The 18,210-nt window shown below is 49.3% G+C and overlaps 2 protein-coding genes and 1 long non-coding RNA gene across 3 annotated transcripts in view; all 3 read left to right on the top strand.

Annotated features, from left to right (window-relative positions):
• Positions 1–2,700: 2,700 nt before the first annotated feature.
• Positions 2,701–6,205, top strand: LOC122389053. The gene is made up of 2 exons (XR_006257904.1): positions 2,701–4,652; positions 5,167–6,205. It is a non-coding gene; the product is annotated as an uncharacterized LOC122389053 (long non-coding RNA).
• An 881-nt stretch (positions 6,206–7,086) lies between these two features.
• LOC122389052 (acyl-protein thioesterase 1-like) lies at positions 7,087–12,739 on the top strand. Its single transcript, XM_043380723.1, has 7 exons — positions 7,087–7,493; positions 8,548–8,579; positions 8,809–8,874; positions 9,521–9,615; positions 10,491–10,707; positions 11,018–11,168; positions 11,517–12,739. The coding sequence occupies exons 1-7, from the start codon at positions 7,446–7,448 to the stop codon at positions 11,565–11,567; spliced, it is 660 nt and encodes a 219-aa protein (XP_043236658.1). The 5' UTR covers positions 7,087–7,445; the 3' UTR covers positions 11,568–12,739.
• Positions 12,740–12,868: 129 nt separating this feature from the next.
• Positions 12,869–18,210, top strand: part of LOC122389051 (proteoglycan 4-like) — a 114,271-nt gene continuing 108,929 nt past the window's right edge. The window contains exon 1 of the mRNA XM_043380721.1: positions 12,869–14,103. Within this exon, the coding sequence (XP_043236656.1) occupies positions 13,652–14,103 (452 nt within the window). The 5' untranslated portion in view covers positions 12,869–13,651. The remainder of the gene's footprint in view (positions 14,104–18,210) is intronic.

Here is an 18,210-nt window from a genome sequence, read left to right as displayed (position 1 = left end):
CCATTGGGCCCCAAATTTCAATTGGGTCCTGTGGGCCCCAGGTGGGCCCCATCGAAAAATGTTACTTGGGTTTTTTGTTTGGGAAATTACGTTCTTTCCAATGATGTGCATATTGACGGGGTTGGTCGCGAAATTAGGGGCAATACTTAGAAAGGGCCTCTTTGGGGCCCTCTTTGGGCCCCTTCCTTTGGATTCCCCGGTAGGTTTCTTCAGCCAGATTGAAGAGGGGGCCCAGGAGAGTGTCTATGCAAATTTTGAAGAAAATCGTAGGGGCCGCCCCATTGGGCCCCAAATTTCTATTGGGTCCCGTGGGCCCCAGGTGGGCCCCATCGAAAAATGTTACTTGGGTTTTTTGTTTGGGAAATTACGCTCTTTCCAATGATGTGCATATTGCTGGATTTTGTCGATGTTATAGGCCTGAAATTGTTGAAAACGTTTATTTATGCCCCGAGGGCATACTCCCGGGCCCATATATTTGAAGCTGTTTTGTTCGGTTCAGGGGGGCGCTAGCCCCCTAAATTTGGTACCGTTGCATGTAAAATTTTGTCCTCTTTCGAATGACGTGCATTTTTAGCTGTTTTGACGGCTAAAAGTAGGGTTTTCAAAGTTCGTCGATTGTGCCCTGAGGGCATACTGTTTTTTGGGATTTGTGGCCCCCCTGATGGATTCCCCGCATTTTGGCACTAGGATTTTCGATAGAGGACACCATTCTGCACCTCTCCACCAAAATTCAGCGAAATCGTAGGGGCCGTCGATCCCTGCTGAATCCCTGCTGAACCCCTGCTGAATCCCTGCTAACTTCCGTTACATCACTACCACTGATCTGGCAGGTACTACTGGTTGAACGTTGCGTCAGCAGTCTTTCCAGCAGTGCCACCATTTCACTCATCTTTGACTCTAACTTTGTCACTTTTTCCTTTAGCTCATCATCATTGGCAGCACTGGGGGTACGGACTGTGTTGGCATATGACCGAAGTATTGGGGGAGGCTCATGCCTGTCATCATAGAGTTTTCGTGCAGCAGAGAAAGAGATCTCCTCCTCCACCTTGATCCGACAGATCTCTTTCTCCTTCATCCACCGATCACACACATGATCCTGGCAGGAGTGTTCCTTCCCGCAGTTAACACAGTGGGGAGCACAGCCACCCTCATGGGGTACCAGTCCACATCTCAGGCACACTTTGTTTTTTGTGCATCTCTCAGCTGTGTGGCCAAAAAGGCCACACTGATAGCACTGGAGAGGGTTAGGCACATGTCTGGTAATGTGGTATGTCACATAATCCAGTTTCATTTTAGAGGGGCACGTCGGCTTATCAAAAGTCAGGAGTACAGTCGCTGTAGGTACTACTTTACCATTGACCTTACGAGTGAATCTCTTGGCACCAGTGACGCCATGGTCACTCAACCAGCCGACAATCTCGTCCTCGCTCAGGTCCTCCAGGTCATAGGCACGGATTGTGCCTCGGGAAGAGTTGAGCCTCCTGTCCTTTACTACCTCACAAGTCTCACCAGCAAGTTGTTGAGTTTTCAGAAGTTTGTCTGTTTGGGTCTCATTCTTTGTTTTGACCAGAAGGGAACCATCGCTCAGAAAGTTTGCTTTCTCCAGTTTGTCACTGTTTCCCAGGACTCCACGGATCCCCATCTGCACCCATGGCCAGCCTCGAGATTTAAGGGTTTTGTCAGACACTAGGCTTATCCTCAAGTACGAGCCCTGACTAGTCTCATCTCTGTCAAAGAACGTCTCATCAGACCTCACTCGTTTTCCGGGCCGTAAATCCGGCCCAGGCCCCATCCTGGAGCATAACCTCCTCTACGAAAGCGATAAAAGCTTGACACCAAATCAGTAATATCAAAGGATACTCGGAAAATAACCAAGTAGAAAGTACAAAAACAACAAAAAACAAAATGTCTTCCACTGCCACGTGGCACGAGGCGAATACTCCACGGTATATAGAGAACTAGGTAAAACCGGTTTGCCGCTTCAACACTAAGGTATTTTGACCACTATTTTCAGCTGACCTCTTCAGTCCAAAAAAGAAAACTATGCCACAGATTTCAATATATTTTATTATTCAAATATATATTTTTGATTAATGTACAGAGAGCACAGCTTATCAAAATCTGTAAAGTAACAACGAAAATAAATTTTTGTCCAACTCCGCCATTTCGAAAATAATGGTTCTAAGGTTTTAGGGGTTGGTCAGGGACAACATTATTTTTCTACTCTTAAAATTTAAAATCAAAAATGAAAAAGTAATATCATGGGCAAAAATTGTTTCCTTGAATTACAAAATCAGCATAGTGCTGAACTTCTCAGCTTACCGGACCTGCCATTGTTCTACCACAAATTATCGATTAATATCAGTAATGTGGGGTTCTAAATATGGTCAGAAAACATCAAATTTAAATTATCTTTCAGAATTTGTGCATTATGTTGCCTTTTAAATGTTAAAAACTGAATTTAGATGATGTTGAATACACTGCCGCCATTGGTGTCCTTGGTCACCCTGTTCCACTAAATGTAGTATTTTTCAAAAACTAGCCTATGGCGGTGTCTAAAACATTTACTAAAATTTACAAAATTGTCTACACTATTAGAAATCAGAAAGTTTAAAGCTCTATGACCTCTGGCATTTTGACAAATTGCTTCCGAGTCTCGAACTTAGATTTTCGAGAACCCAACATTTCTGAACGAAATCATTGCTTTTTGGTCAAACTGTCAATCATATGCTTTTAAAAGTTCTTTATTATAACCAAAATTTAATTTTCTTTCCAGATATGTATATTTTATTGCAATTTAGAAGGTGTTAATTATATTTTTTGGTCTAGAATGAATTACCATTCATGCTGCTGAAGTTTACACTATGGAAATTAACGAAATATTACTAAAAAACAAGCCTATGGCGGTGTCTATTTCAAGATGAATAATAAACAAAATTCAATTGTCTATTTGTTGATATAAGTTGTAAAGCATGATGACCTCTGGCATTTACGAGGTTTGGTGTTGAAAACTGCAGACCATGATTATCACCCACAGTTGCGCACAGTTTTCTGTACTGCTTTCGCTAGCAAACGCCAGTGCTTGCATTTGATTGGTCTAACGGCGTTTCTTTTGCTAATTGAGAGCACTGTTCAGTTTTATTTTGGTTTCTGTGTATTTTGTTGATTTTGTTGTCGAATTTGGTGGTATTAGGCAAGGTATTAGGCATTATTCAGTCACACAGTTCCCGTGGTATTATGGTAAGCAATTTTAATGTTTTATTGTGATAGGCTACGTGTGCCAGATTGGGTGATTTTGTTTTAAGTTTTTGTTCTATGGTTTAGTTGAGATGCAAATCACCAGTGCAGAGTTTGTTGCGAGGTCAAGGCGTACCTACATTGTTTGTTTTTATTGATTTGTCATGCCTCAATTACCAATCCTTCGAAGTATGTAGTCTATCGCAAGTCTTTATAAACCTAATACCTAGATTCATTTTGTGTATCCGCTCTCTTTGCGCGCTTCCATGGTGTTCTCCCTCTCGATTCCATCCTCTTCTTCTCCGCGTATCAACCCCCTGCTTCGGATGGCCATTGAGGTAGGTGCCTTTGGAGCTTGCAGCAATGAGCGTTAGAATTAAATTACCAGAAATAAATGATGCTGTGAAAATTAATCAACAAAAGCTGACAAGGATTAGCTATTAAAATATTATATCACTAAAAAAGTATATTTGTGTAACTATCATGAGATACATGTCCTGCCCCTCTGGCCAATCCTGGTCAATCCTGCTCCGGGTTGTACAGACAACTACCCTATGTGGGAAGCCTGAAGCTCCCCCAGGAGTATGGCCATAATAGCTGGGTTTGGTGAGTGTCACAGGACTGATGCTGATGCTGATGATGTGGTCGGGCTGTCACCTTTGCATCGGTAGCCCTATAAACACAGGTCGGGGGGGAGGGTATTAGTAGGATAAGCTTAGGATGTTGGTTAAGCCCTTTCCTCGTCACCCGTCTCTGTCAACAGTTTTCTCCTCAGCCTCCAGAGCTGGTAGAGTCCATCCTTGTTCTGCTCCATCTCTTTTCTATCATCGTTAAAGAGGAATGCTTCCAGTACCTCGTTGGGTTCTTCCACGTATGGCCTCAGTAGAGCTAGTTTTCATTGTCTTTCTTGTGTTAGCTTGGTACACTCTAGCATAAAATGGACTTCATTTCCTTCTTCTTTTCCACAGAGCTTAATCACCGTTATCACCGCATCCACCGTCTGCTCAATGTGTGAGGAATACGGAGACAAAGGCTGCTTGATAATTAAACAAGTTCTGTGCTTTCTCAGGAAGTCAGTACTTTGTTAGATATGTGATGAGTTTAACGTAGACAATTGCAGTCTTATGTGTCGATGAAACTAAAAGTCTTGGAAACATAATAAACTTAGCATAACATTCTGCCATTGTGTTCATGTGGCTGGCTTTGTCGTTTCTATTGTAGGTACTAGGTATGCTTTGTGGATTCTGAGTTTTGACCATATTATCTTCCACCAGGCTCATTGCTGGCAGTGGTTCAGGAGACAGTCGTTCGATTCCAGCTGTAGAGCGTCACCTGCAGGAAGTAGCATTATGATGGCCAGCCACGTGGCGCGTGTATCCAGCCACATTGTCCAGAAACCATCACATCATCTCCAGGTCAGTAACTGTGTGACTGTGGACCAGTCCAAGGCGTCCACAGACCACAAGGTCATGCTGTATCGTACCACGTCACTAGGTCAGTGACGTAATGGCATTGTGTGACCCGTCGCCGCGTCCTTATAAGGACCACTCACCTATAGGTGGGTGGCTCGGGGGAACTTTTTGTGTTGCCGGGATGGGATGTCTGCTAAATGCGGGTGCCGCTGCAAGTGTCGTGACGTATGATGGGTCTCAGGTTCGGATTTCGATTTGTCGAGTGAGATGTGTGTACAGGCTAATGTAATGTTATTATAGCTGAGTGTGCGACAGGAAACGTTAATCATGAGCTGTGAGTCGTTGTCGCCGTGGCTCGTAGTGGTATTTGACGACCGTCGTGACCTGTGACGGTCACCGTGACTGCTATGTGATGGTCGCCGCGGCTGGCATATGACGGCCGCCGTGACTTCTATAACGGCCTTCGTGACTGAAACGTGACGGTCGTCGTGATGTGCCGCGACTCGCTGCTTTACAGGTCACTGGTCGCGGGTGCTCGAGCTGACTGTGTCTTCAACGGCTCCACGGTGACCAGCGCCGCCACCGCCGAGACCATCCGATTCCTGAAATGATAATGGCCGTCACGAACAAGAGGCTCTATGCATCTAGTTGCGAGTCAAGCGCCATGCTCAGAGGCGTCATCCGGAGAAGGCCGCACAGTGCACTTTAGGCTGAGCTCTGGTGTAGTGCGCGCTGACGGATAGGATGAAATTACGGGCCGGCCATCAGATTTCAGTGCGGGGATCAAGATGGTCGGAGCCGACGTGGCTTGGTTGATGGTGTGTCAGGGTCAGGGGTGGAGAAATAGGCCGAGTAGCGGTTGCACGGGCGCAGCAAATCCGCCGCCGCCCTAGCGGTGACCTTGACCGCCGCCGTCTGGTGCGGCTCCAAGGCCAAGCCGGCGCAGCCGGCGTGGAATTGGGAAGGCTCGTGCTACCCCAACTCGGCACAATTGTCCACCCCTGGTCAGGGTTGATTGAAAGTGGAGGCGAGACGACCGGATGTGAAGGATACACCGATACGGGTCTCGACGTCGTCTCGCAATTTGTGCTATGTAATATGACGGTTATGCCGTGGTATCATTCACTCTCGATGCGCTAATATGTAGTAAATAGGACAGAGACTGGAATTAATATTATTATATTTGGATGTAAGGGCCAGGTTTTGGCCAGCGCTATATTAGAAATCGTGAGCGTGCTAGTTGCAATCAATCGCGCGCTTCTTGCTGAGCATCTGTGAGCGAAAAAATACTTTCTCTGGAACGTTCGTCGTAAAATATGTGTATCTTTGGAATAAGTTGTCAGAACATGAATGCATTTTTGGTGTCCACTGCAGCTGCTGTTCTGGAACAGAAACATACCGAGATCGGCTGTGTATGTACTATGTACGCTGTGGCAAAATCAAGCAGCCGGGCCACGAGTCAAAAGCGATATGTGAATTAAAGTTGATATATTTCACTATTTTAAACAACTAAACGCCTGCGATCACTGGAAAGTAAATAAACAATAGATACCCATGTGGCTGTCTTGTCTGGCGTGATCCGAGACTCTCTCTCTCTCTCTCTCTCTCTCTCTCTCTCTCTCTCTCTCTCTCTCTCTCTCTCTCTCTCTCTCTCTCTCTCTCTCTCTCCCCCCTCTCTCTCTCTCACTGTTGTTGCTGACGCACAAAAGGACAACACGGCCGAATCGCGACGATGGAGAGCACGGAACGATGCTGGTGACTGGCGGACCAGCGAAAACAGGAAAGGAGATGAATAGCTCTAGCTCCCGTCTGCGCGCGGAAGGGCGATGATTGGCGCGGCTCGCAGACTCCATTGGCTCATCAGACTGTTGTTGGTTTTCTCCCTCCCCTCCCATAGGCGTAGCCAGGTAGCTAAGTTGTGCGCGGAAGCGGGCGGCCAGAGCGGCGCTAGGTCCGTGTCGCCCTCCCAGCCACCGGGCAGTGCAGCTGGACGTGCCCCGGATAGTCCGCCTCTGATCTCGGCACACTCGGCGGAGTGCGGCCGGACACTCCATGGAGTTGCATAGCGTCGATAGGCCGTATGGTGTCGCTGTCGTAATTATAAACCCGTAAGTAGAAGGTTGAAGCAAGATATAGAATGCTTCTCTTTACATTTAATATCGCAAAGCACAGCTTTATGCGCTGGCTTAAAGCTGGCATAAAGCACAGCTTTATGCGCTGGCTAAGATATGTGCGTGTCGGTTGCGGCTGTGATCATCGAAGAAATATATGATTTATAAACGTTTCTTGATCATAGAATGATAAAACATTGCAATATTTGCCTGTTGCGAAGAAAACTCCTATACTGCCGCTCTATCGTCCGGAATTATTCGTGTTTGATTACGGCAATTCCGCCACTCTATCAGCTGATTTTTGTTTCCGAGTCACGTGACCAACCGGTGTCTCCCTGGAATACTCTTGCACGTCTGTGTCCATACGGGAGCCTCAGAAAAGCCTCGCCAAATTCGCCGCACACCGCGCTAAATCGCCTCTGTGTTGTTTTATATTGACAAGTTGTCTCCTATTTCAATATAAATTGAAATTTCATGTATTTTAGATAAACATAGTAAAATCGAAGTTGTTCTGAAGCCGGCGGATACTTGCTGCTGGCCTTTGGCAAGTAGTTTTTCTCAGATAACCTATTTTGCAGCCCTTGCTTTAGGTTTGCATTGTCATTACAATTTTGACTTCATCTGAGGAGCTCACGTCTGCAACTGATAATATATTTGAAGATTCACTAACTTTATTAATACCAAGATGGCTGGACGAGTTGTCATCGACCCATCGGCTAAGCACACAGCAACAGTAAGTCTAGATTGTCTTAGATTGAGATATTAACTAGGTACGTAACTGCAAACAAACAAGTCAAAGTAACAACATATGCCACTGCTTGTACTGCTTTGTTTTGGGCCAATATTTATTATCTACTGATAATAAATATTGATAACTCAATTCAATTGTTTGAAGGCCAGGTTGGAAAAAATGCACATTATGCTGAATATGTCAGCCGTCAGGCGCAGTAGTGGGTTTGCGCCGAAAATTTCAGTGCACGTCTGGCGTAATTTTGCATGTGCCAAATTCAGGACAGGGTGGCGGCTGAATTTTTGGCGCAGGGCAGCTGCAAAATGTCGAAAGACAGTCACCAAATTTACCCCGCGTTCGATGTCTCGGAAGGTTTTTGGTGGGCTGTTAATTTTCTTCAGGGGAGCAATCTGAGCACTGTTCAGGTGCTCTGTAGCCGTAGCGGTCGGGAGGCGGAGCCTAATTTTGGTTAGGTTGAATGCCCTCACGGCTGTGGGCACTGCTGCTCTTGCCTGATTGGCCGCCAGCTAAGCTCCACCTTTTTGGCTGTGGGAGCTGCAACAGCTGCAGGCACTTGCACAGGGCCCTGGTCTAGAACTAACTCCTGTACATCTATTCAGCCATCCATATTCAATGTCTTGGAAATGCAAGAAGCTGTGTCACAGTGTCAGTTGTTGCATTCCAATTCATCACTGGTTGAACAGACAGAGACATGCAGGCAGTACTTCAAAGCAGCTGCACGCCCTGACTCAACAACAATATACCAAGTCAACTTGGTATATTGTTGTTGAGTCAGGGCGTGCAGCTGCTTGGCTGCAATGTACTTGTTCCACTGGATTTTGATGTGGTGCATTGGTATTTGAAAGCTAATTTTAAGCACTTGTTTATTGCCAATCACCTTTGAGACATTAGTGCATTTTTTCAATGCTTTATGGTGCACTTAGCCTAACACTTCAACTTGTTGTGTGGGCATGACAGTGAGTGTGGCAATTGCTTCCATTGCTTATGGAAGCTTTATCTGAGTCTGAGACTGACCATGACCTGTTTTTTTTTTCAGCTGATCTTTCTTCATGGCCTGGGTGACACAGGGTAAGATGATTTGTTTCCATTAGCATTGATTTAATCATTGCCAAATTGCAGGCATCAAAGATGAGCTTAACATTATAAATCAGATTACTCTATTAAATGCTCTGTAGGACCCTTTCTCTGCATGTTCATGGTCAGTTTAAAAGCCTAACTCACCTAAGATAAACATCGGCACAAAAAACTTATCAGCAGGACTGAAGCCTGATAACTCCATCTGTTTGTGCTGTTCCAGACATGGGTGGGCCGGAGCCATGAGCTCAATCCGATCCAACTACATCAAGGTCATCTGCCCAACTGCGTAAGTGTCAGGAAAATTATGTTGTTTTTATTGTATATGCATGTTTAAATATGTACTTTTATTAGAGCTGCTGTGAAGCTATTACCAGAACAATTGTATGCCTGTCCTTTCAATCGATTTTAGCTTTCTGTGTCTAGGTGGTGTAAATTCAGCATATTTGGAACAGATAATGGCAGACAACTCAGAAAGTACCTTTTCACAGGTTTTCAGGAGGCATGTAGGCTGGGGCTGATTAATGTAAAATGATATGCAATGCGTTTTTTTGGCCAAAAATGGAGCCTGTGGTTCAGGATTTTAAATGCTATATAATCATTAATCAATATCTATTGATTCCAAAATTTTAACCGTTTCTGGATTCCAATTATTGCTGGCATAACATATTCCCGTCAAATTCCGCCTTCAGAGGGACAGGAACAGTATCAGGGGCTTAGAACAGTGCTTGCTGTCCCTTGCAAGTAATCATGGATACCACAATTTGCTACATTTTCTGAGCTGTCTACTATTGCATTTATTGCATTTTCAGTTCCACTTATTTCTGCAGTGCCGAAAAGGGGAAATCAATCAATCTAACAATTTTACGGGCCGTGCCCGCTCCTCCCCCCCCCACCCGTCATCACATCTCCCCCCCCCCACCGTTTGTCATCAGGCCCACGCAGCCGGTGACGCTGAACGCGGGGTTCCGTATGCCGTCCTGGTTCGACCTGCGATCACTGGATGAAAAGGGGCCCGAGGATGTCGCTGGTGAGAGATGGGGGAGAGAGGGAGAAAGGAAGAGGGACAGGGGTTAGGTGAGCACGTGATGGGAGAGAGATGGAAGGAGAAAATGTAGTAAAACACGGAACAAATAGAGCATGAACGCGTTTCGATCATTCCATCGTCATCGATTCAATCGATGACGATTTAATCGATTGGTGCGGAGCACTGAAAGAAGGAAGGAGAAGATTGAAAAGCGTTTCGGAATTTTCTCTGTAACGTCCTGTCGTCGGGGCGTGACCGATGAGTTGTGTAACTGCACATCGTTTTATGCACTGTCGGCGGGGCTGTACGAATTAACAGCAGTCATGGGACTGATGTGCTTGTATGTAATGCAGATTGAATAACCGTATGCTGCAGTACCTCATTCATGGGATATGCGGTAGGTAGTTAACCAGCCATTTGTCAATATCAGTCCGGGGACGCATCGGTCGGGCCGCCCTCCCGACCACAAGGAAGCTATAGGGTTTCCCTGGAGGTGGTCGTCTGGCGCCGGCGTCTGTACGGCTTTGGTAGCACCGCTGTCTCTGATTGATTATACCATCTGGGAGTGTGACTTGCATTGGTAGGGGAACCTTAACGGATCGCTAAATTGCATAGCCAATCTGGGTAGGTACACAAAACAAACAAATGTGGTCTGCTCAGTGCTCAGTGGTGAATCTACATAATTCTTGGGCTTACCTGGTATTAGGTCTACAGGGATCCAATCGGCACGGGACACAGTCTACAGTTTTATTCTGTGTCAGTGTGTCCACAGCCTGATATCTGTGTTTTGTATCCACAGGGATCCACTGGGCATGGTCCACAGTTTGATATCTGTGTCCGTTGTCCACAGTCTGATAGATGTGTCCGGGTATCCACAGGGATCCACTCGGCCCGGGACAGCGTCCACAGTCTGATCGAGGACGAGGTGAAGGCCGGCATCCCCTCCAACCGGATCATCCTGGGCGGGTTCAGCCAGGGCGGCGCGCTGGCGCTCTACTCTGCGTTCACCTACTCGAAGCCGCTGGCCGGGGTGATGGCGCTCAGCTGCTGGCTGCCGCTGAGAAACGAGTTTCCCGGCTGCGTCACTGAACAGAAGTGAGTACGGTCCGGGCCTGATCCCGCCCGCCTACTGTGTTTACGGGTTTACAGCTGGTATCTAAAGGCGATAGTAACGAGCGGAATACCCTGGGACTACGTTCCTATCCTAACCTTTTATATTCGTCTGATTGTTTAGTGTTAAATGACAGACTTGTACGCTAATGAGTGGTGTATTCAATTTTCTCTTTTCCAGATATTTCGCTCCTGAGCTTGAGCCTCATTCATCATTCGCCGTTAGATCTCTACCAACGTGCCCCTGTGGCTAGCGCCTGTTCGTCAATCTGACCGCTCTTCCGTTCATTTCCAGCCGGCAGCTGCCTGTGCTGCAGTGTCACGGCGACTGTGACCCCCTGGTGCCGTACAAGTGGGGGCAGATCACCACCCAGGCCATCCGCAAGTTCGCCCCCCAGATCGAGTTCAAAACGTACCCGGGAGTGATGCATTCGTCGTGTGATGCTGTGAGTTGGGGTGGAGCGGACACTCGTAGAGGTCAAGGGGTGACATTCATGGGTTGTGCAAGGCTGACGGGTGTTAAGTACGACTCGGGAGTATGTGCAAAGCTTACAGTAATCCGTATGATGGACTACAATAAAAAAAACAGCACAGATTCACCTGCTATAGAGGGCGTTGGTCTATAGTCTGTGTAGTTCGGTGCTGTACTCTGTAGTATCTGTTCTTATTCCCAAGTTGATATACTGCCTGGGGGAATTCTGCTGATAACTGCTTAGTGGATGCATTTCTGGTTGTCATGCTATTACCATATGCCCTTCTGTTTTCTGACAGTACCTACCTTATCACCTCTCCAGGAGCTGGCCGACATGAAGCGTTTTGTCCAGACCAACCTACCGGCCCAGTAGGCTACAGATGGTCCGCCGTCACAGGTTGTCGGCGCCGCCTGGTGCCGCTCCGTCAGCCTGACTGCTGCTGCTGCTGCTGCTGCTGCTGCGTCAACGGTCTATGACTGCTGCCGCTGCTGCTGCTGGCTGCGACGGTGACCTACTGCTGCTGCTGTGTCATCGACCTACCGCTGCCACAGCAGCAGCTCCTGTGTCGACGGTCACCATGGTCCTAAACGCCGACTGTGTCCTCAGCGATCTCACTGTGTCCCTGCCCGGCCGAGCCCCGCCGCCGTCTCCCTGGGACTCACTACCGTGTGCCATGGTGCACTGGACTGCCATCCTCGGGAGCTAGCGGCGGGTCGTGTCACTTGGCGTCCGGTGACTCTTGGACTGGCTCTGAGGACCCTTGGGTGGCTACACGACCCGACCAACAACCATGGACCGATATATCAACCCGGTGGCGGCGTCTGGTGTGCCAAACCCGGCGCCACCTGGATCTTTTGGACGCTCCTTCCGGACGCTACCGAAGCAGCGGACTGTGTGCCGGTCTGTCTTCTTCAGGACAGGCCAAGCAGTCTGCTCAGGACTAGCTCCATGCTCCAGAACACATCAGTCCTTCGCGGTCAATATCACGTCCAAAGGATGGGGATAGGTGGGCGCGGGAGGCACTAGGGGATCTTACCGTCTGGCCGGGCACTGTCAGACATTCTGACAGTAAAATCAGTCTCGCGGTCTATCAGGATATTGTGGCTGTCGGGCGAAGGTATGGGAAGAGGGAGAGGGCTGCTGTGGCAGCGGGGAGGAGGGAAGGGGATTGGGATGGCGAGCCATCCGTGACATAACTTATGCATTATATTCGTTCGATTGTTTATGTTTGTTTGGTTCGCATGGCTGATGTATGCTACATTGACGGGGTTCGAGGACAATATTTTGTGCTGCGTAATCGTGTATTCCTTCCTCTTAGCGGTTAAATTTATCCGACAAAGAGCGTCTTTTGTGCGCCAGGCCTTTGTCGACAATCATCGGCGGATGAAACCTAGAGGTAAACGGTGTATGTTAGCTTAATTTGGATGGTTAGCCTGGTACGTACAGTCGGTATTCGTTAGTTCCTTGCTGCCACGGGATGCGTAATCCTGGAACAAATGTCCATCTACATCGCCCGTAGACTAAAAATACATTGACTCAGTGGCCTTCCAGCTTTTATTGACCTGGGAAGCTGGAACGAGGGAAGGGAAGAAACCCCTCGTTGCTGCCTAAGGCCACCTGAATTTGTCCGTGTTTTTGTTTATGACTAAAACATGTGACGTTTCCTCGCTAGAGAATGTTAATATTTCTGTGCAGTTGATGTCAGATTCAGTTCCGCAAACACGAGATCATGTACAAGATAGTGACTGCCAGTTAGAGACGATCTTGCACCCCTGCGACTTGCACTTGGGGTCATGATATCATCTAAAGTTCCATTCAGAATTGAAGATGGCATGTTATAAACGTTCTGCAGCTTCTGAGGAAACAGAACTAGTTTAGCCGATGCATTGAGGATCGCGTCATCTATGGGGTTCGATTCGATGGTATCTCAGCGTTTGATATATCAAAACGGGTCGATTACCCATATTTTTCGTTCGGAGTTGGTTTGCGAACTTTGACTCCATCTGGCTAGTCAAGCCCACCGTACGACGTATCACCATGCACTCATTCGTCACCTTCGAACAATCACACTTCCCCCCGCCGCCCCCCACGTCATCAGCACGGGCCCGCTCCTTTCCGACCGCACCGGCGCGGCGGCGCGCGCCGGCTGTGACGTCATCAGCCATCAGCTGGCGGCGCGGCCGGGCTGGCGGCCCGGGATGCCGGCCGCCGAGTGCCGAGCCGCGGCGGCCGCCAGTGCCAAACTGCACCGGCGGGTGAGAGCGTGTGTCTACGACGCAGGCGACGGTTCGATTCGGTGACTGTCGGTCGGGGGTGACTGGTGTGTAAGCGGTTGGTGATCGGTGACGCGAGTTGCGCGCCGGTGACTGGTGATCAGTGAATCGCGGCACTCGTGCGGCGCCCTCTCGTGCAGCCCCGGCGCGGGGCATGCTGTGCATCCCGGTGGCGCTGCGACCATGCTCTCGTTCATGATTCCTACCGAGGAGAAGGGCTTCAACCTGAACACACCCCAGAATGAGGTATTTCAGGTGTCCACGAGCCACAGTGAGGTCAAACCCGAGCTGAACGGGTCGCCCAATAACAACAGCCACCCAGTGCTGACGGCTGGCATCAGCTCGGCGCTGGACAACGCTGCCGGAATGGCGCCGCCTCCGCTGCCCAGCCAGCCGCCGCCGCCGCTGCCCGACGAGAGGCCGCTGCTGCCGCACGAGGTCTCCCTCATGGAGGACTCCTTCAGCGACGACACGGTCACCGAGTCGACACTTCTTCTGCGTCCGTCCGACGGGCCGCCGACGCCCCCGAGTACCGACACCACGCGCAGCTCACCGGCCGCCGAGGACAAGCAGCCGCTTCTGCCGTCCGCCACTCCGACCACCACCGTCACCGGCAAAACCGGCAAACTCAAAAGGTAAGTTCCGGCACCGGGCGGGCGGGCCGGGTCACCTCAGGTCACAGAGACGTGCCGCGGGGGCGGGCGAGTGGCGTGCGGTGGCTGTCGGCCGACCATAGTCTGTTTACATAACCGATGAGCTGTCTGTCGGTGGGTGGCTGCCGAGAGGGGCGGCGGTGGGTGGATGGACCAAACTCGCAAGCTCACGCTCCCTGTTGTGTAGAGTGGCTCAGGTGGCAGACGGAAGTCGGAGCAAGTCTGTCGGGTCGGTGGGGGCTATAAATACCTTCCGTCCGGCGCGTGCTGGGGCCGAGGCGTCCCTACTTGTCCCTGACGTTCCTGAGACCGTGCCGGAGTAAAAGGAGCGGCGAGCTTAGACTATATTGGAATCACAGTCCAATATCTCCCAAGTCCCAACGTTGGATCGGGAGTGACACGATTGGGTTCGTCTTCCGTGACCCTTGGGGAGCTCAGGCAATGCCGTCCTGTCAGATGTATCCCACGAAATCTCCCAACGTATTCCGACGAACAGGCTCGAAATGGATGGAGTGCACAGTTGAAATCCCGAGTGTATTGCAGTTGAATGGCACCCGGTTCAACGGACGGAAACGTAAACATGTTCAGCCAGCTATAGCCGGCTAGCAGTAGCGCGCGGCAGCGTATCCCGTTAATGCCTTAGTGGTAAAATGCCGGGTAGCACATACAAACGACAGACTTCAGCCGCTAAACTGCACGCTCTGACGACTTCCTTGCAGGCTTCAGTGTACGGTAAACTCAGTGGCAAGTGGACTAATTCTACCTGGTTGGTCTGACGTTCGCAACACAACGCTGACCTTGTGCGTGAAACGCGGTCTTTCCGCGACACTCGAGCGGTGAGCCGCCGTAGGATCAGCTTTCTCGTGCTGGCGGCCTTGGCTCCGTGTAACCGGTCCACGAGACGGACGGCGGTGACGGCGACGGCGGCGGAAAAGGCGACGTAACACTCACCACTGTCCGCCGTCCGCCGCTGCTGTCCTGTGCACTACACTTCACAAACCACTTGTGGCATAAGCCCGATCCGAGCCCCTGTGGCGCAGGATGTCCAACGGTTCACCTGTCCATGTTTTATTCTCATTTCTCATGATAGTCACCCCAGTCTCCAGACACCCGCGGTCACCAACCACACTCACAGCTGTTCGGCAGCCGAGTTGTGCTGTCGTCTTTTCTGATGGAACCTTATAATCCTTTCCCCAGCTGCCGGCTGCCACCATGGTCAGGACAGACTTCAACCTTTTCCTCGCCTCTTCTGCAAGGACATCCAACAATTCCACGAACATCCATCCGCTTCTATAACGGCCATCGTTCTCTGGTGACGGAAGCTCTTCTTGTTCATGCGTCACCGTTAGCTGTTTTTCTACAGTCGATCGTCGCAAAAAGCACTGAGTTCTCGCGGCACGAACGGGCGCGCGTGGTCGACAAAAAGTCGCTGGGACGACGCTAAGTGATTGCCGCTGTCCCTCGTATGGGCAGTGTTGGTCAGTGGAGGCGGGTAGCGATCATCAGAGACTCAAGTCGTCAAGCTACTCAGGGCAGAAGGTGGACAACGGTCAATGGTGGGCCCGAGCCGGAGGTCGTTTATTGAAGGGTGGCAATATTCAACAGTGACCTATAGGCGTGCTACAACTGCTACAAGGCTCGAAGCGGTCACTTATCGAAGTGGTCAACGAAGCCCAGGCCGCTCATAGTGAACAAACCCTTTTATTGAAGATGACAGTGTCAGCTTGACAGTGGCCGACAGTGACCCATATCGGCCTGCTTACCCTGCTATTGGTCAGTAGACCTCCCGCGATAGACTGGGGCAATATGGTGCCGATATCAGTGGTCAAACCAGATAACACCGGGCGGTGTGGGAAGCAGATTAGTCATGGCCACGAACCCACAGCGGCTCCACAGAGGTCACTGCACCGGGTTGTAGATGGCTGATACATTCCCATTCATCAGACTACGCCCCCGAGCACTTGTTTCCAGTCGCGAATCCGCGGTGGTCGTCATGATTAATTCACCATACGGGCCCTAAAACAGCAGCATGTCTCAGCCATGTCAACGAAAGGATTTAATCATTTGATCCATGAATCAACTTGTTCGGGCACTGTATGGGTCCGGGTTTCGATTCATTGCCAAATGCGCATCTTCTTTAGATCATCAATTTGTACGAAACAATTTATAGCGTTTCTGTATCCTCTTTAGCTCGTAGTTATCCGTTTTGTGAGCGCTTTAGCACATTTCCACACCCGATGCTAGGCTCACGACTCTGAAGCGGCCGCCGGCTGCAGACGAGCGTATACATATAGTGCCAATGTCCCTCGTATTTAGTGGCCCCGTCCCCTACCAATCGATGAACCGAGGATCTGGCTCGATGCCAGAGGGGGCCGGTCGACCATCAGCCCGTACCTGCAGTGGAGGTTTTGTAGTGTCTCAGATGAACTACGGATAGTCTCTCGAGGCTTGCTGGGTCAGACTGATGACTAGATGTGTTTTTATTAGAAGCATGTCTTTGGACGTGTCCTGTGATGATTGCCTTTCACATCGTTACAAAGCTACATTGCCTAACTATCGGTCTCCCCATGGCCGCTGCGTCCGAGTCTCCGCACTGCTAATCTCCTCTCACTCCCCTCTCCCTCTCCCTCTCCCCTCTGCCTGCTGCAGCTCCTGGCGAGATTAAATTGATTGGCTCCATGATATCAGCGGGGAGATTTCCCTCGAGCGGGATTTCTGACATAGAGAGGCGCTGCCGAGTCCGCAGGACTGGAGAAACTCGCCCTAGGCGAACTTAGATATGATCCGATCAGCCCGGATCACTCGATATAAAGTGCGGTCTAAGGTTATGACGGCATATGCTACTATGGACGCCACTAGTTGGAAATCAGTCAATTGTTGCATTGTTGTAGGTACAGCCCTCTGCAGACTGCGTGGTAGGTATTCTTTTTTCGACAAAACCGATAATAACTCAAAGGTTATGTTATCAGTCGGTCGGAACTCACTGCAAATAGATGCGCCATGCTCCACTCCTTCGATTAGGTCTATCCATAAACAAAGTATGCGCCTTGTGTGGCAACAAAATGCAAAAGTTTGTTTTGGGGGCAAATATAAACTTTTGGGTTTAGTTGCCGAACTAGATGAAAAATGGATACGGTGATGATGCCAATCTAAGGGGCGGGGTCTAGCGCGTCTTGCTGTTACGATTTCCGAATGACCGATAGCATAGTATTCGCGTTATTCTCATTTTTGTCGAAAAAAGAATACCTACCACGCAGTTTGCAGAGGGCTGTACATACTGTTTCTCTTAGTGAGAATTAGCTTCATTCTATAAAGCTTTATTGCGATCGTTGGAAGCAGCGAACTGCGTGACTTCCCGTATAACTAAAGCACCGTTTTCGAGGTAGGTCAGTTCCATTAATGCGCGGCAGCTAAGTCTTCTTCGAACAATGAATGCAGGGCAACTATATCGAGGCGAGTTGATGACAGTCAGCCCGTTCCGACGGCGGCTGACAGTTGACAGGTGTGACATGCGTGACAGGTGACATATGCAGCATGTCACACCAGCCGGCTGGCTGCCGGTCGGGTTACGCCGCTGCAACTTCCCTGTGACACATCGTGTGGCGGTTTGTCAAAACACGAGCTGTCCGATGACATCATATGCGTGTAGTTTATGACAGTGTGTGGGACAGGTTGAAATCGGATCCTTACCTTGTGCAATCAGCTTTCAATCAAAAGCTTTAGCGAGAGTCATTCTGATTATGTGTTACATGCGGAGAAAGAATGTTAAATGAGCGGTTCCTTATGCACTATTGAATCATTGAGCACTACATGGTGATAGCTGCTAGAAAATTGTCACATAAAATGCGAATATCATGTTGAGCCAGATCTAAAGATCGTTCAGCAATGCGTATGCATTTGAGTGCTATTTTTTCTGCTCCTAGATGGCAGCACGGGTTTGCGCCTGAATTCATACTGTGCCGCATTGCTCAACCTGCTGTATTCCCATATTTCTTAGCGAGAGTAATAATTGTAATATGCACAGGTCATTTTGGCTTTCTATTGATGGCCTAATCTTTCTAGGTACCTATATCGTGCAGCCAGCTACAC

The sequence above is a fragment of the Amphibalanus amphitrite genome, unplaced genomic scaffold (assembly GCF_019059575.1).
Source record: "Amphibalanus amphitrite isolate SeventyFive unplaced genomic scaffold, NRLGWU_Aamphi_draft 000342F_arrow, whole genome shotgun sequence".
NCBI lineage: Eukaryota > Metazoa > Arthropoda > Thecostraca > Balanomorpha > Balanidae > Amphibalanus > Amphibalanus amphitrite.
The sequence above is the reverse complement of the archived record's forward strand: the minus strand, read 5'-3'. Positions and strand labels throughout refer to the sequence as shown.

Coding starts and splice junctions, on each gene's coding strand:
- LOC122389052 (XM_043380723.1), top strand. CDS start 7,446: ATGGCTGGACGAGTTGTCATCGACCCATCGGCTAAGCACACAGCAACA. Junction 7,494..8,547: donor CGGCTAAGCACACAGCAACA/GTAAGTCTAGAT, acceptor TTTTTTTTTCAG/CTGATCTTTCTTCATGGCCT. Junction 11,169..11,516: donor TGCATTCGTCGTGTGATGCT/GTGAGTTGGGGT, acceptor TCACCTCTCCAG/GAGCTGGCCGACATGAAGCG.